Source organism: Doryrhamphus excisus, linkage group LG18, assembly GCF_037039965.1.
Source record: "Doryrhamphus excisus strain RoL-2023G ecotype Guam linkage group LG18, RoL_Dexc_Guam_v1.1, whole genome shotgun sequence".
Taxonomy (NCBI): Eukaryota; Metazoa; Chordata; class Actinopteri; order Syngnathiformes; family Syngnathidae; genus Doryrhamphus; species Doryrhamphus excisus.
This window is the reverse complement of record NC_136374.1, coordinates 9,692,742-9,720,180: the sequence shown is the minus strand read 5'-3', so window position 1 is coordinate 9,720,180 and position 27,439 is coordinate 9,692,742. Positions and strand designations below refer to the sequence as shown.

General features: G+C 41.0%; 4 protein-coding genes across 5 annotated transcripts in view; 2 read left to right on the top strand and 2 right to left on the bottom strand.

The window, feature by feature from the left end:
• The window catches only part of megf6b (multiple EGF-like-domains 6b), a 57,800-nt gene extending 48,567 nt beyond the window's left edge, over nucleotides 1–9,233 (bottom strand). Inside the window, exons 1-3 of the mRNA XM_058054282.2 lie at nucleotides 8,877–9,233; nucleotides 7,328–7,462; nucleotides 5,956–6,065 (exon numbers count right to left, since the gene is read on the bottom strand). Of these exons, the coding sequence (XP_057910265.2) occupies nucleotides 5,956–6,065; nucleotides 7,328–7,462; nucleotides 8,877–8,968 (337 nt within the window). The 5' untranslated portion in view covers nucleotides 8,969–9,233. The remainder of the gene's footprint in view (nucleotides 1–5,955; nucleotides 6,066–7,327; nucleotides 7,463–8,876) is intronic.
• A 2,450-nt stretch (nucleotides 9,234–11,683) lies between these two features.
• akr7a3 (aldo-keto reductase family 7, member A3 (aflatoxin aldehyde reductase)) lies at nucleotides 11,684–14,495 on the top strand. Its single transcript, XM_058055736.2, has 7 exons — nucleotides 11,684–12,032; nucleotides 13,080–13,267; nucleotides 13,334–13,438; nucleotides 13,499–13,595; nucleotides 13,670–13,769; nucleotides 13,961–14,090; nucleotides 14,162–14,495. The coding sequence occupies exons 1-7, from the start codon at nucleotides 11,744–11,746 to the stop codon at nucleotides 14,321–14,323; spliced, it is 1,071 nt and encodes a 356-aa protein (XP_057911719.2). The 5' UTR covers nucleotides 11,684–11,743; the 3' UTR covers nucleotides 14,324–14,495.
• mrto4 (MRT4 homolog, ribosome maturation factor) lies at nucleotides 14,428–19,512 on the bottom strand. The gene is made up of 9 exons (XM_058055737.2): nucleotides 19,498–19,512; nucleotides 18,307–18,425; nucleotides 18,027–18,085; nucleotides 17,827–17,930; nucleotides 17,669–17,750; nucleotides 17,382–17,449; nucleotides 15,953–16,104; nucleotides 15,076–15,152; nucleotides 14,428–15,008 (listed from the first exon to the last, which is right to left on the bottom strand). The coding sequence occupies exons 2-9, from the start codon at nucleotides 18,332–18,334 to the stop codon at nucleotides 14,853–14,855; spliced, it is 726 nt and encodes a 241-aa protein (XP_057911720.2). The 5' UTR covers nucleotides 18,335–18,425; nucleotides 19,498–19,512; the 3' UTR covers nucleotides 14,428–14,852.
• Nucleotides 19,485–27,439, top strand: part of iffo2b (intermediate filament family orphan 2b) — a 27,225-nt gene continuing 19,270 nt past the window's right edge. The window contains exon 1 of one of the 2 annotated variants that reach the window (XM_058054890.2): nucleotides 19,485–20,387. In XM_058054890.2, coding sequence (XP_057910873.2) covers nucleotides 19,909–20,387 — 479 coding nt within the window. In that variant the 5' untranslated portion in view covers nucleotides 19,485–19,908. The remainder of the gene's footprint in view (nucleotides 20,388–27,439) is intronic. The other variant, XM_058054888.2, reaches the window with a different exon arrangement.

Below are 27,439 nucleotides of genomic sequence, written 5' to 3'. Positions count from 1 at the left end.
GCAAAAGCACTTTAGAAAGAGGGATAGTGGGAAATGTTCACTCAAGGCATTACATAGAATCCAAAAGCTGACCGACTCATTGAATAGCCAACTCAAATATGAAAACAATTTGCTCCATTCCTGCATCATAGAGAAAATGTGGACTGCGCATCAATTTTGCACCTTTGAAGCTTTTTTTCTGTCTTTTTTTACAAACAGTGATGAGTGATCACTCTTGAAAGACAAGATTCAGTGTCAAGAAGTTATGATAGCGTAAACTTTGACCAAATGGAAAACCTTGGGAATGTCTGATCCTGACTTAACAAAACCCTGTGAAAAATACTCAGTTTTTATATTATCATTGTCAAATTTGACAAAAAAAATGACTAGGTAAGGACTCAAACTCTGGCTCCATTGTGTTTCCAAGTCCATACCCCTAAACTACTTATTTGTATTGGTACATCTAAAAATAAAATCCTTCTCAATGTATTTAAACTCCTTTTTTAAACTCCTTAACACTTGCCAGCCGGTCTGACACACCGGACTTAGGCTAGAAAATAATGATAAAATATGTTATTTATACCACAATCATCTTCGGTAAATAGGAAATAACTTAGGATGTGGTCAGGGCGGATGACGATTAGCTTGTAAAGGTGTAAAATCTAAATAATGTCAAATGCATCAATGGCGAGGGACACTTCCAAGGCCAGGACATGTGAACCCCACCTCTGAGGTGGACCGTCACATTCCATACACTCACATTAATCATGACAGTCCAGCAGCACCTAAAAGGCCAGACACAGAGAGCATGCAGGTGCACGAGCTAGAATGTACTGTGTGTTGTCTTCGTGAACAAGATGGCCTCTTTGAGTCTGTGCTTCATGGTGACAGGTTTCATATGCAGTGGTGTGAAAAGGTTTGTCACACTTAAATGTTTCAGATCATCAAACTAATTTAAATACTAGTCTTTAACAACACAACTGTACACAAAATGCAGTTTTTGAATGATTTTTTATTATTATTATTAAGGGAGAAATTATTTATAATTAAGTGTGAAAAAGTGACTGCCCCCTAAACCTAGTAACTGTTGTGCCACTCAGCAGCAACAACTGCAATCAAGCGTCTGCGATGACATGCAATGAGGTTCTTACAGCACCATGGAGGAATTTTGACCCACTCATATTTGCAGAATTGTTGTAATTCAGCCCCACTGGGGGGTTTTCTAACATGAAGCTCCATCTCAATAGGATTCAGGTCAGGACTTTGACAAGGCCACTCCAACGTCGTCATTTAGTTTTTCTTCACTCATTCAGAGGTGGACTTGCTGATGTGTTTTGGATCATTGTCCTGCTACATAATTCAAGTTGGTTTCATATTTGGAGGTACGAACAAACCACCAGACATTTTCCTTCAGGATTTTTTTGGTAGACAGCAGAATTTGTGGTTCCATGTATCACAGCAAGTCTTCCAGGTCCTGAATCAGCAAAACAGCCCCAGACTATCACCTATACTACAGGTATGCAAATTTTTGGATGTTGTGGGGTCTTTTGTGACCTTTCGTATGAGTCATCACTGCGCCCTTCGGGTTGGTTTTGTTTGGATGGTTGGCCACTCCTGGGCAGGTTTACGACTATTCCACGATTACGCTATTTGTGCTAACTCAGCTGTGATATACCACAGTTAAGTTATGTTTTGACGGGATGGCAATCACTTTTTTCCACACAATATTGTAGATTTGGATTTTTTTTCAATTAATAATACAGTAAACAGTTTCATTTAAAAACTGCATTTTGTGTTTAGTTGTGTTGTCACTGACTAATATTTAAATTTGATCATGATGTCAAACATTTGGTGAGAAACCTTTAAAAACATTTTCACACCACTGAATGTCTATCATTGTTGGGAATGGTAGAAGTGAGGGAAAACACGGTTCAGCTCATCACAGCAGGAATGTGAAGGTCAGCACTACCTAAGAAGACTGAAGAAAACAAGTTATGTCAAGAAGAAGCATTTTGCTGTCCATATAAGCCAACCAAGCGAAACCATCTGCTGTCCGTGCTACCATTTATTGGCTATATATGGTCAAAGAATCAAGAAAATGTTTTAAAATGCCTGGTGTCGCTCCAAAAATCATCTGAAACCACCTTCTCTCCTGTCTCCACAACTGCTATGTACTACTCTTGACATAATTACCATTACAGGCTAAATAAAAAGGATTAAAGAGTGGAACCCTTTAATGACACACAGGCATCTATATAACTCAATTTAGAGTTTAATCAGGGTGTATGCCAAAATTAAATACATAGTACATACACAGTCTTTTTAAAAGGCATTAAATAAAAAAAATAGCTAAAATCCTTCAAGTGTTTTATGTTTGCAAAGTTTGCAGTAAACCAAAAAAATAAATAAATAAACTAATATTAGCATTGATTTATTGAAATTATTTACCTTACAAATAAATATAAATGAACAAATAAAATAAAATAATTACATTATTGGGCTGCACGGCGGACGGGTGGTTAACACGCAGGTCTCACAGCTAGAAGACCCAAGTTCAATTCCATCCTCGGCCATCTCTGTGTGGAGTTTGCATGTTCTCCCTGTGCATGTGTGGGTTTTCTCCGGGTACTCCGGTTTCCTCCCACATTCCAAAAACATGCTAGGTTAATTGGTGACTCCAAATTGTCCATAGGTATGAATGTGAGTGTGAATGGTTGTTTGTCTACATGTGCCGTGTGATTGGCTGGCGACCAGTCCAGGGTGTACCCCGCCTCTCGCTCGAAGACAGCTGGGATAGGCTCCAGCACCCCCCGCAACACTCGTGAGGATAAGCGGTAGAAAATGAATGAATGATAAAAATATGCTCACTGCTAGGCTCACAATAATTATTTTCAATATGATTTATAAGGGAATCAATTCATGGACAATTATATTAATTATTTAATGTTTATTATTATTAATGTAGTTTTTGGTTGGAGAGATTGGAGAGACATTTGTTTCTCCACAAAGGCAGTGTAGATGATGAGATAAGGTGCATATTTGAAGCCTGGCTTCAAGGGTATCATCATATCCTCCATGGACAATGACATCTCCATACAAAGGAAATAGCTCTCTAATAATCTCAATTGGTTCACAAGAGTAATTTCATCCCTCAGCAGGTTCACAAAGCTCCTTTGAGGCCAACTCTTAGACAAAACATCCCCTTTTCATTACGTTTCAGACAACTGCTCAACAGTTTGGAGCATCCAGACGGTTTTACCTCACAGCACCATGTTTTTTTCTTTTTTTAATGTTGGCGCCCCCACCCTGAGTTTCTTCATCTCCACTGAATGAAAGGCCTAAATGTGGCATTCAGCGTAGCATAGGCAATGTCTGCCCTCCACCTTCTCCATGGAGGATTAAGACACACACAAAGCAGGGCCAGCGACTTGTGCTAAGTTGCTGAAGAGCGCAAAAAAGCAGATGTCACGCTTGGGATGTGACCACATCAGCACAGTGTTTGTTTAAACTCTGAGTGCGGCCCAGACAGGGGCCACTTTCTGCAGACACAAAAGAGCCACCGTTTGAGTGCAACACTGTGCTTTGTGGCTAACGCTAGCTATACAGGGGAATATGTCATTTCAAAAAGTTGTAAAAACTACAAAACAGACTTCTAAGCCACACACCCAAAATGCAGGCTGACCAATCCCAGAGCAACACTGAAGAGGCTTCACCCATTGGTCCGGTACTTTCCATTCATTCATTCATTCATTCATTTTCTACCGCTTTTTCCTCACAAGGGAAAAACACGTCATGTTAAGCCACCGGTTTGCAAACTGGGAGGGCCGTTATAACGGGGGACGCAGGGCTGCACTGAGCATGTTTCATTATTCGTTTTTTTCAACAAAATCCAGTTTTCTTGTTACTATTCCAAAATAGTCATAGATAAAAACATACTGTAAACGAGACAAACCATCAGTATGACTCAAAGTTTGTGATGGGAGTAAATTGACTCATCTAATTAGCACAATGATGTCACCAGGCTAAGAATTGGTCAGCACCCTGTCTCCGTCATACCCAACAAGATCATCAAAATGATCCACTTTTCATACTCTTCCTCTCCTCTCAAACAAACACGGGCCTCATCCTCATCATTTAGAGCAGGATAACAAACACCACCACTGCTGTATGTTTGTTTTAGTAATGAAACTAATTGTAATAAAGTCATTGCAATAAATTAATCATTTTTTAATTCCACCCATCCATTCATCTTATATGCTGCTCATGCTCACTAGGGCCGTGGGCATGATGGAGCCTATACCAGCTGACTTCGGGCGAGAGGTGGAGTACACCCGGGACTGGTCGCCAGCCAATCACAAGGCACATATAGACAAACAACCATTCACACTCACATTCATACCTATGGACAATATGGAGTCGCCAATTAACATTTTTAGTGACACGTACTATTACAAGATCAAATTACTACTGAAAAAAAATCATACTCCATCCATTTTCTATACTGCTTATCCAATCATATTTAAAATGGAAAAATAGTTGTGATATGACAATATTATAGTACTTTTAGAAAAAAGGTTAATCAAAGTGGATGTTGTAATATTTCAAGGATGAAGGTTGTTTTTAATGAAAAATGTCTTCATATTACGATACAGCAGTTCATGAGAAGAAATCTCAATTTAGAATCACTACAGCTTCTGCTTGGACATTAACATGGTGGCAGATGTCCAAATCCGACAAAAGAAACAGCGGCACGTCAGACACCAAGTGCAGGTAGGATTGCAAGGTTTATAGTATCCATAAAGCACTTAATGTGCGGTTGCAATCTTCCCCAGCACACTACCATTTCCATATTAGATGTTTTATTCACAGTAGTAATGTCATACCTCACAGAATTCTGTCTGCTTAGTTGCAGCAAAGACAATAAATATTGTCATGTTTTAATCTTACAAGATCTCATGACATCCCGACTATTACAAGTTTAAAGTAATATTTTTTGGAAAAATCCAGTTTAAGAGAAAAGCTTTGGTACTACAAGAACAAAGTTTTTTTTTCAGAATAAAAAATAAAATAATAATGTTTAAATTTGTTGTAATAGTTTCCATCAAATTTAACCATACAATTTATACAATAAAGTGTACTTTAAAGTGTAACATAAGAGAAAATGTACAATGGTGTAGTATAATGTTTAACAAAGGACAGATGTAACTGTTTCACCATCAGCCTGTTAAACCAACAGCTTATGTGGGCAGTGGACCTCCGGCACGATTAGAGCTTTAACTGCCTCTCAATAACCACTCGCCATTTGCCTAATTACCCCACGCTGACCTTTCATGACCGAACACACACACGCACACAGAAACAAAGACAAGCAAAAAGAAAATACACCAAAATCTTGCCAGAAAAAACTATCAATTATTTTTTCCTCTGCTATCTTTAGAGAGGCTAGGTCAATTAGTTTGTCCAATCTCAGACTGTTAAGACATCTTTCTTTACAGGGATAAAAACCCTGTGCAATGAAGAAGCCATTGTCCATCAAGAGGAGAAACCACCCCACTTAGTTCATGTTCCGGAGCGCCCTAGTGTCGGCAGCACTTGTGCAGCCCCAGAACAATGACTCCACTGAGAGTTGTCTCATTTTCAGTGGCTAGTAAATATACAGTGTATAATGTATCGTGTTTTTGGCATGGCAAGCCGATATCCCAACCCGTCAAAGAACACGTGGTTGTGTATTAAGGTGAGATAAATCACCTAAAAACACAAAAACAGTCCAATCTTTTCCCCTGATGTGAAACTTGTGACAAAGCAAGTCTACAAATGTATACACACTGATTGATAACATCTGTCACTGTCTCTCTTCAGGCAGAGAACCTCTTGACCCCTTTTGACCTTGTGTTGGAAAAGCTTTCAAGGGTGAGGTCAAGCGGCCTTCCTCCTGCCGATGTCAATACAAGCTTTTTAGTAAGCACCAATACTCACGATAAAAGCAGCCAGCTTCTCCATTGAGCTGCGACCATCCATGGCAGCACTTGTAGACGCTCTGGTAATCCTGGCGGTACACTTGTCTGTACGCCGTGTAGTACGCTGTCCTGTCAGAGTGAAGACAAAGAGTACAACAACTAAAAGTCATGCAAAAGGGATAAAATGATAACTTTTTCACTCATGGGCCACATTGGGTTATGAAATTTCGCCAAGGGGGCTACCCAGCATGCCTTGTGGCAGGAGTTTATGATGTAATTTTGGAATGGGTGTTTTGCATAGGTATTAGGTACTTACTGGGTGTGTTACTTTGAACCTCAATGTAGTGAGGGACATTCATTCATTCATTCATTCATTCATTCATTCATTCATTCATTTTCTACCGCTTTTTCCTCACAAGGGTCGTGGGGGTGCTGGAGCCTATTCCAGCTGTCTTCGGGCGAGAGGCGGCGTACACCCTGGACTTGTGGCCAGCCAATCACAGGGCACATATAGACAAACAACCACTCACATTCGTGGACAATTTGGGGTCGTTTTTGGATGTGGGAGGAAACCGGAATACCCGGAGAAAACCCACGCATGCACGGGGAGAACATGCAAACTCCACACAGAGATGGCCGAGGGTGGAATTGAACCCCAGTCTCCTAGCTGTGAGGTCTGCGCGCTAACCACTCGACCGCCGTGCCGCCTAGTGAGGGACAATGTTGTTAAATGATTTTTATGATTATTTTTTATAATTTCACCCTTGTATAGATTTTTTTCCATTTTATTTCCTATGGAGAAAATGGTGCTGAAGTTATTTGGATGCTCATATTGAGATATTGATAAGACATATGGCGCTAAGCTTTGGGGTCTAATCAAAAAGCACAGAACTAAACACAGCCATGTTCCGTTTTATATAATAAATAGAAGGTTTTAGTTAACAAGGCTTGTATTTACAGTATTTAGTAGCAGCGAGATGAAATGACTTAGAGGAATTTCAGTTACATGCCGTAATTTGTCCAGCGTTCAATTCCCAGACTGCCTCTTCTTTGGAGATTGGTGTCCCCCTCTCATTGCGACGCCAGCACACGGTCATTACTACACATGTGACACCAAGTTTTGTTTACAGCAAGTAATTGTAGCCCTCTGCTGCCTTCAAAGTGACGGTAAATAAAGCCGCAGAAGCAAAGAAAGACGCTGTGAGAAACGTTCCCAATGATGATGTTACCACATAAGGACCCTCCTGGTGGAATGTTGACTAGCACGGAGACCTTTGTGTGTTTAATAGCTGGTTGGGGGAAGTGGGAGCTACACCTTGCATTTAAGTGGAAGACAGCTGTCATTAGGGAAGCAGAAAAGAGACAGCAAACAGGGACAACTTTGCCCTTACCTTCTCTCGTATCCCGTACACCATGACTGTCCCGCACATCCTTGCTTCCACACTTTGACCATGCGTGTGAAGGCCTGCACACAAGGCTGTCTCTGAGCCACCAGCAGCATCTCCTGTTCCATGCATACGTTGGGCCTGCAAGGGGGACGTGTCAAAATGAAGGAGAGATTTAGAACTCGGACAGATGACCCTTGGTTAAGGGCCTTGGTTAAGAATCTTCTTCTTCTTCTTTCTCTTCCGGCTTTTCCCTTCAGGGGTCGCCACAGCGAATCTATCTCCTTCATCCCAACCATCTCAGTCTGGCCTCTCTGACTTTATCTGCAAGGCCTCTAACATGTAATATCCCTCTAATGTACTCTTTCCTGATCCTATCCATCCTGGTCACTCCCAATGAGAACCTCAGCATCCTCATCTCTGCTACCTCCAGTTCTGCTTCTGCACTTTTCCTCAGTGGCACTGTCTTGAGACCAAACAACATGTCTGGTCTCACCACAGTTTTGTATACCTTTCCTTTCATTTTAGCTGAAACTCTTATGTATATCACACATCACGCCTGACACTTTTCTCCACCCGTTCTATCCTGCCTGCACACGCTTCTTCACCTCCTTTTCACAATCTCCATTGTTCTGAACTGTTGACTCCAAGTACTTAAAATTCTCCTTCTGAATCTCTTCTCCCTGTAACCTCACTCTTCCACTTGGGTTCCTCTCATTGACACACATTCCTCTCCTTTCCAGGGCAAACCCCCATCTCCTCCACCTGTTCCCTACTGTCACTGCAAATCACAATGTCATCTGCAAACATCATAGTCCATGGAGATTCTTGTCTAACCTCATCTGTCGGCCTGTCCATCACCATAGCAAACTATAAGGGGCTCAGAGCTGATCCCTGATGCAGTCCACCTCCACCTTGAACTCTTCTGTCACACCCACAGCACATCTTTCCACTGTCTTACAGTCCTCATACATGTCCTGCACCACTGGAACATACGTACTTCTCTGTCACTCCATCATCTAAAACTTAGGCATAATTTAATGCAATAATACAATCTTGTAACAACCTTTAAGGGTCAGAGCAGTGGAAAAAGCACAATAAATGTATATAATATACTGTATAATAGGTTTAATACAATATAGGTATTATATAAATATAATAGGTTTAACTTCTTTTTACAATTTAATGTTACTTACAGTGGTGCCTGTACAGTTCATTTACTTTTAATTCATAACTTAATTAACTTTTTTTTAGATTAGAATAACTTGATGGTCAACCAGCGTCATTAGTGTGTTCATATTTGGACGTTCCACTGCAATAATTGTCGTTTGAATGACTGGCACACAGATATGGTTGCTCCATCTTGTAAACTACACTAAACATGATCACCTTCTTCTGTACACGTCATAATTACATTCCTGACTCTTCAGCATGGCCAGGTGAAAAAAAAGTGATTTTAATTATCATTCAGTCTCGCTGAGTCTTACCTAAATAACAATGCATGAGCAGAAACTCCAATGTAAAAAAATAAAGTAGAACCTAAATTGTTACTCACATGTATGGCTGAAGGTTGTTGGAGTTCCCATAGCGGTAGAAGTGTGCCTCTTTAACAAATCCGAGGAAGAACAGTAAAAATACACACTTCATAATCCTCTCCTTTAAACACGTGATTCACTCATGGGTTGTAAAGCACCTGCTGAAAAATATTCTGATAAAAAAGGGTTAATATTCCTCCAAAGTTTGCAGAGATGACACAGCCATTATGTTTGCTCTGTGTGTGTGAGACCGTTCCAAAATAAACACACACAGAGAAAACAGAAGCTCATCCACACTTGGTCCCTGCAGATGTTAGACTGCAGCAGGAGGAGGAGGAGGAGGAGGGGGAGGCTCCTTCCATTCACTTGGTAATGTACTGTGTGTGAGTGCGTGTGTGTTGGGAGAGGGGCGTGTGATCCATAAAGCCACAGACGTGCACACACACACACACACACACACACACACACACAAAGCACCCTGCTGCAAAGTGTCCAGCAAACACTCTTGAAAAGGTCACCATTTAGGAGGATATAGTGTGCACCAAAATACAGATGATATGCTTTATATAAGATACAGTGATATGATTACCAATTGAGTAGGAGAAAGGAGCCTGATGATGATGGCGAGGTCAAAAAGGTCACTGGCCTGCTGCTGGCTCTTCTAAACAAAGCTTTCATTGCAGACATGTGTGCTTGTGACCCCCAAAGAATCATGGGTCACTGCTAAAAGCCCCTAAAAGAAGAAGAAGAGGAGGAGGAGGAGGAAGGACCATCATCTATACATGATGTTCTAATTAACCCTCACACTCAATGCACAAACACAGCTTACTAATAACCAACTGCAATTGATCTAAACTGAAAGGTATACATCCATGTTACTGTTATTATGCAATCCGTACCGGAAACACAGTCTGTTCTACGCTACATGCAGAACGCACATGTGACTATAAATGAAAAACAATTAGCATGAGAAGGAGAACGTGAAGTTGCTCATTGCTCGATGTGCATCATATCAACAAAGAACATTTGAATCATTATTTTGTGCATTGAGAGTGTTTCATCTTAAACATTTCCAGTATATTGGTGTTCCAATAAATAAAACCGAGTTGGGACATCATGGAAAGATACCATTCAGATAATGGACACTACCTACTCAACAAGCAGGATCAAAACTAAAACTTTCTAGCAGTGATGAGATAGCTTTGGTGCGTTCAAATGCAGCACATAACTCCTCTGACACAATTTGTTGCTGCATTAAATGTTACAAATTGTTGTAGTTATAACAGACATCAATGTTAAACAAAGAGACTTTTCGCTTGATACTGCGTTATCGGGATTGTTGAACTTTCCCCTTCAATTTGGTATGAAATGAATTTCATTGCTCATTGCAAACATTATCAACACAGGACCATGCAAAATACACATTTTGGACCCAGAATTACTAAAAAAAATGAATAGACCCATGAATTATGTACAATATTTCAACTTAATTATGATTATGAAGTATGTTTTTTTAAGTGTGCAGGAGAAGGGGGTGCATGGCTTCAGGTCAGATGTCTGAAAGAGTACGCCACTGTAAAAAGTTTGGAACTGCTCAAGCTGAATCATCTAGATCAGGGTGGGAAAATTGTAGCCGGCAGGCCACATCAGGCCCAGCAAGCGTCTTCACCTGGTCCACCAGGTATTTGCAAACCTTTAACATTAAAACTATATCCAGCAACTTGACCTCTACAGCTTCTACAAAGGGCGATCCAAACAACACAACGTCACCTCATGACTGCACCATGTGTGCATACAAATACCCATGCCACAATTACGTCCATATAGTCCCGCCACAAAGCATGCTGGGTAGCTTACTCTCTCTCCCAACATTTTGCAGTGTTTGTCACATTTTTGCTTGATTGCAAAATATGTTGAGGAGACAAGTAGGAACATAAACATTCTCTTGCTATCCAGTGTTGTTCATTGTTCATACTGTAACTAACATTGATGTTGATCTACCCAGCATACCTTGCGGAACTCATAGTAAAAACAGTTTAGTTTACATGGTATGTTTACCACTTAGCTGTTGAGTTCCTCAGGGAAGTAAACAAGGAAGTACGTTAACATACTATTGGCATCCAATGTTGCTGCTGGCCAACCCAGCATACCTTGCGGAACAGTTTACGTCACGTGTTGTTTACCGCTTAGCTGTTGTTCATCACCCACGTTGTAGTAGTGGTGGTATATGTGATGTGCTACGTTGCTGTGGATCTGTTGTGTTTTCGTCTTGTTGCACCATGAGTATATTGTTCTCTTTGAAGACCACCCATATCGGCGCCTCAGCCAAATTTCTTTAACTCCATGTGATCCAGGGGTCAAAATTTTGCCCATCCCTGGTCTAATTTAGTCCACTCTGCTTATTGTTGTTTACATTCAAATTTCACTAGGTTTTATTGTATTTAGTCATGGATAATATACATAACCGGATATGATGTTTACGCGCTTAAATAAGTATTTATGTTGTTTGTTCATTTATTATGGTTTCCTACGACATTCCAAAAACATGCATGTTATGCTATGACAATTTTGGTCACTCAAAATTCATTCATTCATACCATTGGTAATCTTAATTGAATGACCAACGTTTCGCTTACACACCATTAGGTGTACAGAACACACATGACGAGTACAAATTGTGTGTATTCATAGTTCCAGTGGCTTCATTAGGCCGATGTTAGGGGGACTGGACGTATTTGCCTCCCTCTAGCGGCCTGGTAGTGTAGCAGCAAAAGCAATAGGAGGAGCTACCACAGGGCGCCGCCTGGTGTTGCTGACGACTGGACTGAATTTAAAGTGCAAGAGCCTTTTTGTTCCAAACTTGCCTCCGTAGCACGAACACCATAGCATGAATCGCGTGATAACAGCGCGACTGTGCTGGCCACGTAAGTCACATTTTATTACCAACTACCTTTGGCAAACCGAGTTTGTGGTGCACCCACGGAGAAACATGTCGACTGCACGGCCGCTTACTTTACTGGGAACCATGGGGTTCGGAGGCCGAGTGGACGAAGAGCAGAGTGTGCAGTTAGTGAAGACCTTCCTGGACCGGGGACACAAGCTGGTGGACACGGCCTTCATGTATACTGATGGGAAGTCGGAGACCATCGTAGGGAACATGAAGCTTCCTAAAACAGGTGGAGACACTCTTTAACTTCTTCATACTTATGTGTTTATTGTCAAATCCACACATAAACTAATAATGCAGGAAACGTTTAAGATGACAATCTTTTACTCCCACAGTCTAAAAAAAATGTGTCACTGATGAATGATTGATTAAATGTGTTCATTTACTTGACTTCCGGGTACAACTAGTGTCAAATGTGTGCATTACCCTTTGCAAGTTGTGCAAGAAAGTCACGGACATAAATAACGCTGTAATGAACTTTCACCACATATTATTGTTTGTTTTAGTAAATATTTGACCAGGACTTGTAGGTCCGACTGCCTTTCTCTAATCAAGCGTCAATCTAATATTTTCGTCTAATTTAAGCAGTTAAAACAGTTTAAGATAAATATTTGACCAGGACCTATCGGTAAAACGTGTTTGCCCACTTATCACTCATCAACCGTTCACTTTTGTTGCCCAATTAAGCATTTAAAGCACTTTTTACGACGTATACATAAACACTAATTTTATCAAATGCATATTGCTTGTGATAGATCGTCTATATGACAGGAGTGATGTGCTGCTGTTTTTAAAAGGACCCACTAACCTAGGTTAATGTCAAAGTGTTGGTCCGGATCCGATGTGATTTGTGGGCCGTATTTGCCTGCATACAATACAATATTTTCGTCTAATTTAAGCAGTTAAAACAGTTTAAGATAAATATTTGACCAGGACCTATCGGTAAAACGTGTTTGCCCACTTATCACTCATCAACCGTTCACTTTTGTTGCCCAATTAAGCATTTAAAGCACTTTTTACGACGTATACATAAACACTAATTTTATCAAATGCATATTGCTTGTGATAGATCGTCTATATGACAGGAGTGATGTGCTGCTGTTTTTAAAAGGACCCACTAACCTAGGTTAATGTCAAAGTGTTGGTCCGGATCCGATGTGATTTGTGGGCCGTATTTGCCTGCATACAACCAGTTGGATAACCATGGTATAAATAGCCACATTAAGTTTAAAATACAACCACAAGAGTGATGTGTCTGTTGTGTTCCTGTGTACAGTCAGCATCGCCACTAAGGCAAACCCTTGGGAGGGTAAGACATTAAAACCAGAGAGTGTGCGTTCTCAGCTGGAGACATCCCTTCAGAGGCTGCAGACCAAGTGTGTGGACCTTTTCTACCTGCACGCTCCAGATCACCAGAATCCAATTGTGGATACTTTGCGAGCTTGCAATGAACTCCACAAAGAGGTAAAGCAACACTGCCATCGTTATTGCCAACAGGCCGAGATTCAATATTTGAAATGTTCATCTCAGGGTAAATTTAAGGAGTTTGGTCTGTCCAACTATACTTCATGGGAGGTAGCTGAAATAGTGAGCCTGTGCAGACAGCATGACTGGATTGTGCCAAGCGTCTATCAGGTAAAGCGCACTTCTTAGACTTGTATTTTACCATGTTACCAATCACTTACTACTTAACAGGGAATGTACAATGCTACCACCAGACAAGTTGAGACCGAGTTGCTGCCCTGTCTGAGATACTTTGGGATGAGGTTTTACGCATACAATCCTCTGGCAGGTCCTACCTATTATACAAGTTCTTGACTCCCAAGTACTTGATACTGGCACTAATGTTGGTACTCACTTTGTCAGGTGGCCTTCTGACTGGGAAGTATTGCTACGCTGATAAAGACACGTCCCAGCCTGCAGGGCGCTTCTTCGGCCACAACTGGGCTGCAGCATACAGGGACAGGTGACGCATGTTATATTCTTCCTCAGATAGTTGCCTTTGCTCTAATACATGCCACATTTCAAATGGATTAGTTTTTCTACCATCACAGTGTCAGCATAGACATGGTATCTGTAAATCTGGTACTCTATTCAGATGAGGAAATACAGTAATTCCGGTGAGATACTAACATACTTTTCCTATTTGGTCCTAAGATACTGGAAGCAGAGTCACTTCCAAGCGATAGAAGTGGTCCTAAATGCCTTGGTGACAGCATATGGATCCAACCCCCCCACCCTGTTGTCTGCCGCCATACGCTGGATGTACCACCACTCCCACCTCAAGGTGACAGAGACATAATTGAGTCAGAGCTAATTAATAGCGGAGGATTGTGTTATAACATCTTACCTTGCCAGGGTGAGCTTGGTGATGGCGTCATCATCGGCATGTCCAGTGTGGAACAACTGAAACAGAATCTGGCCGCCTCTGAGGAAGGTCCTCTGGATGAGAGGGTGGTGGAGGCCTTCCACGAAGCCTGGAACCTGGTCGCTCACGATTGTCCAAATTACTTCCGATAAAGTACTTCACAGATTAGTAATTTTTTCAATGTTTACCCTGCATTATAATTCGCTTGACAGAGATTAGTTTTCCAAAATGTACCAAGAAGATTGAAGCACTTAAATTTTTATGTGAAATAAGAATTATATTGTTTTTGTTTCTGGACATTAAAACAATTTTTGACAGCAACAAGATGGACTAATGACAGGTTGGTGCATGCAATACTAAACCTACCCACGAGGTGGTGGTATTTCTCAAAAGTAGCAAGGGCCTGCAGACTTGCATATAATCCGTATTGTCTCCAGATGGCCCACACCCATATTGCTCGACATAATTCTGGATTTGCCATATTTGTGTGCCATCGCTTCATAATACAACATTGCATTGGAAATTTCAGATAATTTGGTTGGTTATGCATGGTGGTTGTGATTAATAACCAACAACAGGAGCTCTACCGAGCAGTATTTCAGTTACGTCATTGAAGGACAAAAGTTCATCTGTATTCTATGTAAAAAAACAAACCAAAAAAAAAAACTGCACAAGCTTGTGTCACTTTGCTGCATCCTCGTCGTCATCACCATCATCGTCGTCGTCATTGTCATCCGGCACGTCCTCGCCCGTCAAGTTGTCAAACTCGCCCGTTTCGGCGCTCCACATGCACTTGACTGTCACCTTGAACTCTGCCATCTCGATGCCAAGCAGTTTCTGTCAGCGAGACACAATATTGTATTACTTGTTTTCGACAATTATGTTCTACAACTGGAGAACTCACCAGAATTCGAGCCTGCTCGGGGGTGAGGACATCTCCTTCTTTACAGATAGCATGGTCTTTTAGTAGTGTCACCACACCTTGCATGGATACAAGACAATCATTTGTGATAATGTAATAAAACAGTCTTAAAGCAAATCAGTAGTCATTTAATGCTGCATATAGGTACTACTGTACGCTACATTTAGTCGTGTTACAAGGTCTCATCAGATTAAAACGTGATATTTATTGTTTCAAGAAACGCGAAGAGAGCAGTCAGAAGTCTTAACACACCGAACTAGTATATCCGATCGGATTCTTTTTGTTACAGTCTTGCTGACCGGATGGAAATGAATATGGTTACAAAAAGTTTAAATCATTATAATGCACCCAAAGTATTGCTGAATTTATTACACAGAATGACAATGTTTGGCTTTTGTTACAAACCTGGGTCAGGTCCCTAATCCAGTAAAAGATCAAACTGGGAATTGGGCGTGTAAAATACTTTGAGGATAGGATTGTAGATCAATTTGTGTTGTGGTTTAAAATGTCATTTTTTTAACACACTCTTCAACACAAGTCATTTATTGACGGTCCCTACTATAAACAACCAGCAGTTGGAGCAGCACTTCCCGTGCAAGCTCTCTGCATCGTGACACAGCAGCCCAGGTACAGTGAGAGGGAACTTCCGCTGTAGCTACGGAGCCAACTATCCAACGTGAAACTAACTTTATCAAGGTACACTACAGACATGTCTGCATGGTGGTGTTGCATTTTGGCAGGCGGCGAGTGGCAGTGGTTTTCAAGACAAGGCACAAATGGACCAGCCTCAAATGCTGAATTGAAAATATGCAAGGATCCACTGTATTTGATTCTCATAAGTCACACGTTAGATTCTTACCCTTTTTGAGAACAGTTGGGAGGCCCAGTTGCCTCAACTGAGGCTCCATGGAATGAGGAAACTGTTCCAAAGGACCCTCGTCAAGGCTTATGTCCATCTGAGCCCGGTTTCCTGCACGTGCATAGTCTGTTTCTTTGAAATGATCAAAGTACCTATGAAGAGAGAGTACATTACATCAACAATTAATAGGTTTTCACTTTACTACTGGCTGATTCAGTCACCGGGCATGTGTAGTTTGAGCCAATACAAAACCATATTGAAAATGCAACCACCCTGTGACAGGTTGTGGAGGTGGCAAAAAATCCTGTCCACACGTAGGCAGGCAGGTATCTCATCAAACTAAGTTATTTTTGGTACTAAAAATGAAGGTTTTCAAAACCTCCGGCCAAAGTGTGAATTTGGAGGAAAATTTGATTATGCGTTGGGTATGTATGTCAATAACCAAAGTTTCTTGTTTCCCAGCATACCTGTGACAACACATGATGTCATCAGAAACCACATAGATGCCCTCAGAACTATGTTGGTTTTAACCATTTTTCAAGCACTTTTTGGTAGTTTTGATTTGCAAGCCAAATTATTGTGTGACTTTACTTTAAGGAGCAGAGGTGAAGGAACCCTTTGAGGTCGGCCATCTTTGCTCAAATAATTTAACGCATGTCCTCCTCGTAGCAGGCTCTGAAGCCAACTTGCTTTGGCAAGATTCTCAATCAACATTTTCTGTCTTGTTGACTTTGTATTCTAAACAACGCTTACAAAGGGTCGAAAAATTAGCATAATAGCTACCCTTTAAAAGTGGACATTTAAAAAAGATAAATTGCCGTTTATTATCACCAACTCCTATAAAATTGGGTTCGCAGCTCTCGGCACAAGACTGGAAATATTCCAAAGTACTTGGGAGTGCGACCAAACCACAGAGGTGTGGGTTGAATAAATTAAAACACACCATTTCAGCGAGAAGCACAAAATCCCACAAAATAGGTGCAGATTCAGGAATATCTCTAAAGCTTTCTGTCCTTGGTTATATTGTGCAGCTGCTCTATAGGGATTTCACAACTAAATACAAAGGGCCTAAAAATTAGCATAATATGTCCCAACAAACGACCATTCACACTCACATTCATACCTATGGACAATTCTGAGTCGTCAATTAACCTAACATGCAAGTTTTGGAATGTGGTAAGAAACTGAAGTACTCAGAGAAAACATGTGGAGAACATGAAGACTCCACACAGTGGAGAATCAAACCCAAATCTTCTGGATCTCCTGACTGTGTGGCCAACACGCTAACCACCCAAGTTACCGTGCGCATAAGGCACCATATTTGCAGAAACGGCTAGTTAAATTCATCAATGTTATTTGTTGCAATTTTGCAACTTTGTTTTTTTTATGGGAACAGGTCAAATTTGTTTTCCTGTAAATGCTTACTCACTCTTGCACCTCCTGCTTGGTTTTATTTGTGAATAGTACTCCCACTTCTCCTCGAAGGTGCTTGCTGACCTGCACATGAACAGAAGCAAACAGCTGACGTGAAACTGCCTCCATAAGGAATTTGAAGTAGAGATGTTCAACACTGAATGTGATTATTTCCTTATTGTCTTGCACCTGTACAAATATGATAAATATGAGGGAACACAATGTATATAGATTACAAAAGCACAGTCTGGTTGCAATCCTAAAAAAACTGTACTTTATGACACAAAGAACCATGATTCCTACTTTGCATAAATTGTCCTTGTATTCGTCCGTTTCTCCTTTACCAATCGCGATCATCATGACTTTATTTTTGCCAAAGAAGAACCTGTGGGAAAGAGAAATATATCATATATACAGCTATATCACCCTAAATGTTACATACTATGAATGCTTGCCATTACCTGCTGTGTTTCCACGCTGTCCTGATGTCTTTCAGCTTGTTGTTCCTCATGTTAGCCACAGAGAAGATGAACAGGTATTTGTATGTGTCCACACATTTCCGTAACTAGAACACAGACAAGCAAATGTCAATAATAGCTATAACAATGATGCTTCAAGCAAATGCAGATCCCATGTGCTACGTATAGTTCATTACACTCACCTCCTCTATTAGTTTCTGCTTTGACTCAAGTCCCTTCTTTGCTGTTTTTGTTAAAGAAACTGTAGGGGGGAAATCGTATAAACGTCGATTAGCTGAAGCGACATGTACACTATCAGAATAAGCTAACGTTAGCACGTTAGATTCCTTAATGTTCAGATTTAGGCGTCAGTTAATTCGCTTCCAAACAAATGAACGACATAACTAATATGACCTTCATATAAAAGACATAACTACGTGGCAAATTTGAACATCTGATAAAAATAAATGTTTATTTGCTTACTTTTCTTGTCTCTCCTCGACTTCGGCATGGTGTCTTCTCACGATGGCAGTACAGGCGCACGTGAAAGTAAAAGGACCCCGAATGTTTCTGTCAAGCGAGGCTTCCCATAAGTCGCCTGACTAAAAAAAAGCAGCGGGGACGTAACAATTTTAACCTCGTGAGAATATATGTTTTTTTTAAACAGTAATACTTCTGGTTATTTTTAAATATACATTCAAGCTATGCGTGTTAGTATTTTAGATTTCTTACATAAATTATTTCGTGTCAGAATGATTGAACTTGTTTATGTTTGCTGTTTCACTTATTTGCTGGTTAATCATTGGCGAGCACATTTTATTACCCTTTCTCATTTATTGATTCACATATAAGCGTTAAGGCGACAGGGTGGAGGCCTCATTTGCCTGAGCGAAATTAAATAACTGCACTACTTAGATCAACCGCCAGGAGATGCTCAAATGCACATGCAGTACGGTTTAAACATACTGTAATATGCTTCAAACCAAACAATGCACACTGGAATGATGAATAATACGTAATTAAAGTAAAATCTCACGTAATCTATTCGTACAATGTCATTCAAATGGTGATTATATGCTCAACAATTATTGAGTCCACTGTATTAATCGTGTGGAATCATGTGCCTTGTGGCCTCAGACAGGATCATCCCCCATCCCTGTTGTGAAATAGGAAATAGGGAGGTGGGAATGGGAGGTGGGTGGTAGCGGTGGGCAATACAGGAGATTATGGTATCGATAAAATATCAAGTATATACAGACAGTGTTGCCGATGCCGATTGTGATACTTTTAACTTCATTATTTTGTGATTTGACCTTGAGTGTAATTGTGAACAATTAAAATTCAACAATATAAGCCAATGTGACAATTTCACAAAAACAATCCAATTACTGCGCTTTATTATATACATTAATTGAGCAAAATAAGTCAATATTGCAATATTTGTAAACAAAAGCAAACATGATGGCTTTTTGTTCCCAATTCCAAGGACATAGTCTCTGAATATATAACAATATTTCAATGTAAACAATCTAAGAATATATCGATGTAATCCGGTTAGTATCAATCTGATACTGATATTGCCCTGTGAATCGACTCTATCGTCCTTTGTATCGATTCGAACGTGTGGGAGGAGCTACAGTGGGTGTCACTGTCTGTATTTTTATTTTTTCTTACCGTGCAACATGATCCTTGCACACCAGAGAGGGGAGGAGAAAGAGAAGCCGGCTTCTTCGGTCCCACAGTGACCGATTTTAGTGCACTGTACACGGCTTTGGAGGAGGAGGAGGAGAATGTGGACCGTGGTTCTGTGACGACTGTTTGGACGGGGTGAAGAGGAGGAGGAGGAGGAGGACATGTGGGTGGAAGGAAGTGCTGCTTGTCTGCGTCAAATATCTCACACCTCCAGTGGATGATGAGGATGCTTCTCGGATGACTTTTGAGGTTATTCGTGTTTTGTGATGTGACAGGGATGGTGCCTCCTCATTTGCATAAACACACGCAGAAATGTGAGCTATAAAGCCACAAATAATCCAGTCTTGCATCTCGAGCCAAAGTAGGACCACCCTCCTGTGATTGTAAACCGACATGAGCTCGCTCTTTTTCCCCGATGCTCCTCCACCACCACCGCCTGCCCCGGCCGGCCATGCCCCAGCGGGGACCAGCGCCCTGCGGAACGACCTGGGCTCCAACATCCACGTCCTGAAGACGCTCAACCTGCGCTTCCGCTGCTTCCTGGCCAAAGTCCACGAGCTGGAGCGGCGGAACCGGCTTCTGGAGAGCCAGCTGCAGCAAGCCCTGCAGAGGCCGCAGTATCGTGGACTCTACGGACGAGAGGCGGCCGTGCAGACGGACGGGGGTCCGGAGTCCAAGCTGCCGGGAACCATATGGAGTTTCACCCACGTGCGGAGGCAAGGTGAGCGCCTGGAGACCCTGCATGGGCCCGGGGTGACGTGGACGCACCCGGACGGGGTCGGGGTCCAGATAGACACCATCACACCAGAACTGAGGGCTCTGTACAACGTGCTGGCTAAAGTGAAGAGAGAGAGGGACGAATATAAGAGAAGGTGAGTGCTGCTCAAAACTGGCCAGACTGGACACTTCATTAGGTACACCTGCACATGTACACAAAAACCATAACAACAATATTCCTGCCTTTTAAAGAGGAATTCAGTAAATTTTAGTGGTGTGCAACTGTAAGCTATCGTACTAGTGACATTTTTTCCAATATTTTGGTTAGTTGTGGGGTTACCTCTTGTAAATGCAAAAATAATATTTATTTTGTTTTATGGTACTGCCTAAAAGCTATCCACAGCTTATGAATAGGGTCCCAAAAGTCAAACAAACAAACATTACAAACCGCTAAATAATGTAAAAACAATAAAACAGAATATACATATTTATAATACACAATACTTGTATGAATCAATAGTAATTACATTTTCATATTTACATATTCAGTTATAGTATAGCCAAATAATCAAACAAAATGATATCATAACAGTATAGCGTTTACATTTTTTTATAAATAAAAAAAATTAGCTTTACAAAGGCATGAATTAAAAACTGATATTTTTGGTTTGTTTTATTGTCTTTTTTTAAGCCAATTTGCTTTGCTACAGCTATAATATAGCTGTATTCCATTAGAGGTGTACCTAATGTTGTGTCCAGTCATAGGGTGTACAGTATGTTTATATTTTCAACAAATCTATGGATTTTAATTGCAGCATTGTTTATAAAATATCCAATAATAATGATGATTTGCAACATCTGCATAAGGGTTGTATTTGGTCACATGTTAGGCAGTGTGACGAGACGGTATGTGTCCATCTTCATCAAGTGTGATGGTTCCTATGCTGTCTTCATCAGGGTGTGATTGACAGCAAAGTGAAGGGCGGGAATTCGCTCGGAATTAACTGACATAACTACTCAGTAGGGAAGAATCCAACTTCTGTGTCACTTATTAGGAATTTCCTTCCAAGAAGCGGCCGACTCAGTATCCCGTGTTGACTCACGTCACCGTGCAGCCCATTTTGGCGTACGCCGACTGGGAAATGAGCCAAAGCCTTCGCTTGGTGATGCTGTTTGCCGCTGTGATTGAAACAGGGAGGCATTTCAGCTCTGTGAGGTCAGCTATGACCAATGCTGACTTTCCTCAGTGACACACAATGTGTACACTCGCCTAACCCCGTCTGTCCCCCTTTGGGAAACTATGCTATCCTGTCCACTCCCGCATATCTACGGCATTTCCTCATAAGCCCACGTCTGTGTGAAAGCACGGACAAAAAGAAACCTGAGATCCAAAATGTGAGTTGACTTTGTGCAAAACCTTCTTGCATCAACAAAACAGTGCAATATTTATGTTTGCTTGTCTGACTCGAAATTAGCTCATTACTTCCTAGTTCATGGAGGAATAAACTAACACCAAATGGACTCTTTCACACAGATATCCTAGTACAAAAGTACACAAGTACACAATACACCCATAATCTGGGTATCAAATAGGAAGCAGCATTTCCCACTGGGCTACAAAAACTACGGCATTAGGTTATAATGAGAACACATAGCACAAAATGTGCAGTATTTGTGGCGGTCCAAATGTATTAGTGGCAGGCCGCCACAATAAATGAATGTTTGGAAAATAATGGTAATGTTGAATTATAACTAGGGCTGTCAATCGATTAAAATATTTGATTGTGATTAATCACATTTAAAAAAAATCCATAGTTAACTCACAATTAATCACATTTAATCGCAGACAGAAATACATTTTTATCTATAATAAGTATCGGAAATCTCTTTGTGGTAAATGATCCGATGTGAAACTACAACTATAATTACATAAAAATTTATGTAAAAGAATATAAATTTCCGAACTATGAGAGATATAAAAATGTGAACAACACTGGTTAGTTGGGCCACCCTTATGCCATGGGAGCACTGTATTTGACAATAAAAAAATACCTGCACTGCTCCAGTGTCTGGCAGGCCACGTAATCCGTGCTAACTCAAACACTGTGACAGTAGATACAAATAACTTTGGTCTTGCTACTAGAGCCATCTGCCAGGGCTTTGAAGATAACTTTACCAATCTAAATACTCTTTTCTTTCTCCATTTCCCATCAATATTTATTCCAGCTTGTGGCTACAGAGTTACCGTGCTTCAATCAAATTACGGTGGGGGCTGAGTGTCAAACAGGAAGAGCGCATGCTAATCCCTCATCAAAGAAATTGCCGGCATTAAAGGAAAACTTACATTAACACATCATTAACGTATTAGCCTTGATTATAACAACAGGGGTGTGAGAAATGAGGTTAAATACAATCCGGTGGAATACCTTTACACAACGCCAGCATGTGACGTATAAAGTACAGCCACAATTGCTTACAGCACAAGTGAGCGGGTGTGTCGGGTGTTAAAATTCACAACTCACTCCCAGCATTGTCGAATACGTCGTCACCTCATCCTACCTCTGGTGTGAGATAAATTAATGGTGTGAAATAAATTGTTGTCAACACAACAGTGCGGGAAAAGTAATGTTGGGTGTTAAACTTCACAACTCTGTACTGGTATCATGGCATACCCTCAATGAAGGCAGCGTCTGGCCTCTTTTAAAGCGCTGATGCTACCTTAGTAAGCGGAATATTGCTGGGTTGTTGCATTGTATAAGCTGCACCCACACAAAGGCAGAAAAAGCCATATTTTACAGGTACTATGAAATGTGGTTTTCTTGGACTGTACCAAAATTCTTGTAACTTTGTGGGAACAGTTTGGGGAAAGGACATTTTCTGTTCCAAGTGCACAAAGCATGGTCCATAAAGGCTTGATAGGATGAATTTAGTGTGGGAGAATCTGTGACCTGAAACCTCACAAATAGACGCATATTGTAGAAAGTCTTTCCAGGGGAGTACAGGCTGTTCCAGCAGCAAAGGGAGGAGTCCATACTGTATTCTGCAATGGTCAGCTGTCCCAATACTTGAGTCAATGTATTGTATACAGAGTATACAGAGTATACAGAGTATACAGAGTACAAAAGAAAAGAAAGAGACATTGCCTGCCACTTTGCATTGGCCAGCAATATGTCTTCCCCACTGTTACATCACAGCTTTTTTTGTCCCGTCGACTAAATCCTCTTTACAGCCGTCACGTTTCAGCCCTCTCCCGACCAAGCCCCCCCCCCCGCCCCTTATCCCACCATGGCCTCTCTTTGTCTTCAGCCATTCCTTCATCCTTCACTCCGCCCGCCCTCTTGCAGGCCACCTTCATGCCATAACCTCCGTGCCATGCAGGCTGCTTTGTAAGACATGCTCATTCCCACCCCCACCCACATACCTCATACCCACCCCAGTGATTTATTAAAGCTTTACTATAGAGGACGCACACAAAACACACACAAGGAGATGAATGGCAGGGCTAGACCGTCCCTGACTTTGCATTCATGTCATGAAGTATGAGCTTGTTTACTTTCCCTGCCTTTTGCATGTGAGCTAAAGGCAAGGGGCCGTGAAAACATGAGGTACACTCACTGGACACAACAATAGGTACACCTGCACAATGGAATGCACGGGTGTCAAAGCCCACTATTCATACATTCATTTTCGACCGCTTATCCTCACGATGGTCGCGGGGGTGCTGGAGCCTATCCCAGCTGTCTTCGGGGTCTAAAAGCCCACTAATAATCTACTATATGACATTATTCTGAACAAATTGTTGTAGTTTACAGTAAACAATGCTGTTTAGCATGATCAAGTTCATTTTTGTTTGCTGTTGATATATAATTAATTGTCCTGCTCATTAACTGAACTTGCATCACACGTGTTCCGACTTCAGGTGCCATTCGCTCTAGTAGCCCGTGTGTTCTTTCACAGTTGCTGGAGAATTCCGATCCACATGATTTTTTAGAGGGTTGACAATAAAGCCACTGATTTACAACTATCATATGCAGCAGCTCTCAGTAATGCACACAAACACATTCCAAGCAAAATTATGACATCAATTCAACTGTCCAAGGGTGGGCTTCATAAATCACGTAGCTCAGGATTGGTTTAAAGGTTTAAAGGCGAGTGGTGGTGAGGTAAGGTTGTTGTAAGGCACATGGAGGGGCGAGACACTCCAGCCAGTTTCTCCAGCAGCTGATTTAATTAATAAGCTTCTTCCCTCAAATTGAAAGAGGTGTTGATCATTAAAGTCATCTGCCTTAGTGGCCGTCTGGAAAAGAAAACCTGCAATGTCTCTGCCCTCCATGGCACGGGTTGTAGGGTGTTATGTTCATCCCTGTCACAGTGACAGACGGACGTGCAGAGAAGGAAGGACGGTAAGGTCAACGTCAGCTGGGCTTCTGATGTCGCACTTTGGGTTCAATGAGTTTCCGCCAGTGAGTAGGTAGCAGCAGCAGTGCATAAATGTGTAGTGCAGAAATTTGTCAAGTCAAAGTCCTCAAATATCTTATACTTGAAGGGACTGTTTGCAACACAACATGAGTGGCATTAGGGAGTCACTATGCTGAATCTCTCTTTATGGCGCTTAGATGGAAAAATAGACCCTGTCTGTGTTAAGAAAAGGAACTCTCTCACTCCAATAAAAAGCACACACAACAATAAATCCAATAAATAAAATGGAGTATCAAGACAAACAAAAACAAAAATACACATGAATGAATAAAGAACATTGGGTATTATTCCTTAATAGAACAATACAGTCTGTGAGCGTCCACCATTTTTGTTTAGATTTACTTTGTCAACCAAAGGCCTCCGTTGATTGTCAGGAGGAAGGCTCCACCTTTTACCCCAAGCAGCAGTTTTTTTTCATAGTTGGGAAAACTGGACAGGATGCTTGTGTTTGAAGTACGCATGCAAGACATGGGACATGTCGTGTTCATGGCCTTACCTTGTTAATTCTATTTAAAACTGAAATATTCACACAGTCGGGCTTCGAAACCATCGCTTTTGTGCTTTTATTCATATTTGATTTTGCTCACTTGCACGCTGCAGACAAAATGGCTGAATGACCGACAGGAGGGTTCACTCACTACATTCATTAACATTATAGAATTAACACGGCCGGGTGTTGAGACAGAGGCACAGAGTGACAACTCTTGTCATCCAGCTTGTATGGTACAGATGTCAATATATTGAGGCCGGCAAAATTATTGACTTTTTTTTCATTTTTTTTAATCATGCGATTGATTTATTGATGAATGGCACGTTAAATACCCACTCAATGTCCTTTCCCTTCTGCTCAAGTCACTCCGGCGAATAGCAAAGACAAGAACGCTAGGTGCATTCGTGGATACTGAGTCAGTCCACCTTTGGGTCATGACCCAAAGGTGTTGAGAATTACTGCTTTAAAGCGCCCATATTACTACAGTAATCCCGTTTATCGCAGTTAATTGGTTCCAAACCCGACTGTGATAAGTGAATGTCCGCTAAGTTGGATTCCTTATTTCCAAAAATTGTATGTGCATTTTTGTAGTTCTTCTAAATACATTTATATTTTCCAATATTGTGGACATATGCTTTTTAAGTGTGTGTGCGGTTTTAGTTTGTAAAAATCTGCTTAAATATGCATATTTTTGACTAATAATAGACTGTCCTTAACCACAAAATACCACGATGGATTACTGTACTTCCTGTGATTTTTTTTTCAATGTCAAAACAGGAATCCTATTCATTTGAAGGGAGTCTGTGTTAGCTTGTCATACAAAGTATAAACTAGAGGAACTAGTGTCTAGTGAACCATAGTCTGTTGGTTGCTAGAGTCTAGGATATTTTCTTCTAGCATGAATAATTGAATAAGTCCGATTTTTGCTGTATACGTGAATCAATGGGAGAATTGAGTGACTTTGATCTCACTTCCCGGGCTTGCTTGCGAAAGAGGTCAAAAGAAGAAATCAGAGGGTTACATGGCGAGGTGAAGACTATTTCCTCATCAAGAGCTACAAGCTGTATTTTAGCCCTGCCAGTCGCCGCTCCCGACCTTCCCCCGGCTAATAATCCACAACGCTTCTATTCAGGAAAGGGATTTGCTCTTAAGCTGTCGCCTTGCATGGAGGCCGCCACCGCTGTCCTGGCCGGCCTGGAGCACTTCCTGTCTATCACAAAGCACAAAGCCCAGGCCTCAGCACCTGAAAGACTACACAACTACTATTCATCATGCATTTTCTCTCACAGTATAAATAATTACAGGAATTTTACACAGAGTTTTTAGTTTTGGAGATATCCATACGGTAACAAAGCTGGAAATGTCAAAAGGTTAAACCCTTGAAATGAGCTTAAGTGTCTGCACCACTGACCTGCACTGGACGTTCCTTCATTAATGTGCTTAACTTGGTTTGTGTTTAAACAATCGACAGAAGCTGCATCCTTTGCTAAAACCACAACAATAAACATTTACACTGTTATGTCCAATTCATTTTCCCACGGTCAAACTGTTGCCATCATAAAACTATTATTAAGCACAACAGTGTACAATGTTAACAGTACTGTACAGTAACTTTAACTGGCAATAAAATGTAAATAGAGTAAAACTACTCACCCATTAATGAAGGGTAGTAGTAGTGAAGCGGTAGAATCAGCTTCATATATTATTCATTACCTGTGACACAAATGTCAAATGATGTTAACCACTGCATAATAAAACTAAAACTATAAAGTAAAACTACTCATTCATTCATGACATATGAGGGCATGTGTGGTGCGTATGGAAGTGGAAAGGGAGACTTCATGCATCCATTACTATTTGTCATATAAGCCAGTATCAAATACTGCACTTAATAAAAGAAGTTCAGAACTTTTTAATAAAACTAAAATAACGTCAAACTACAGTAGTCAGCAATTTATGTGTGATTGATGTGTAACATGTAAGGAGGTATAGAGGAAGGTGCATCTTTTATCGACTGCAATGCAAGTGGTAAATGATGACGTATGATTGACAGTTAGCCTATACATATGTAGGGATGACTTAACACACTGAGGAGTAAGTGTAAGTGAGGAGTCATGTAAGTGTAAAAATAAGCTAATCACTGCTTAATAAAACTGAAAAATATAACAAAGTGCACACTCACCGTCTATTTCCAGTTGGGAGGGGTGTCTATTCACATTAAAACGTAACCTAGATGCG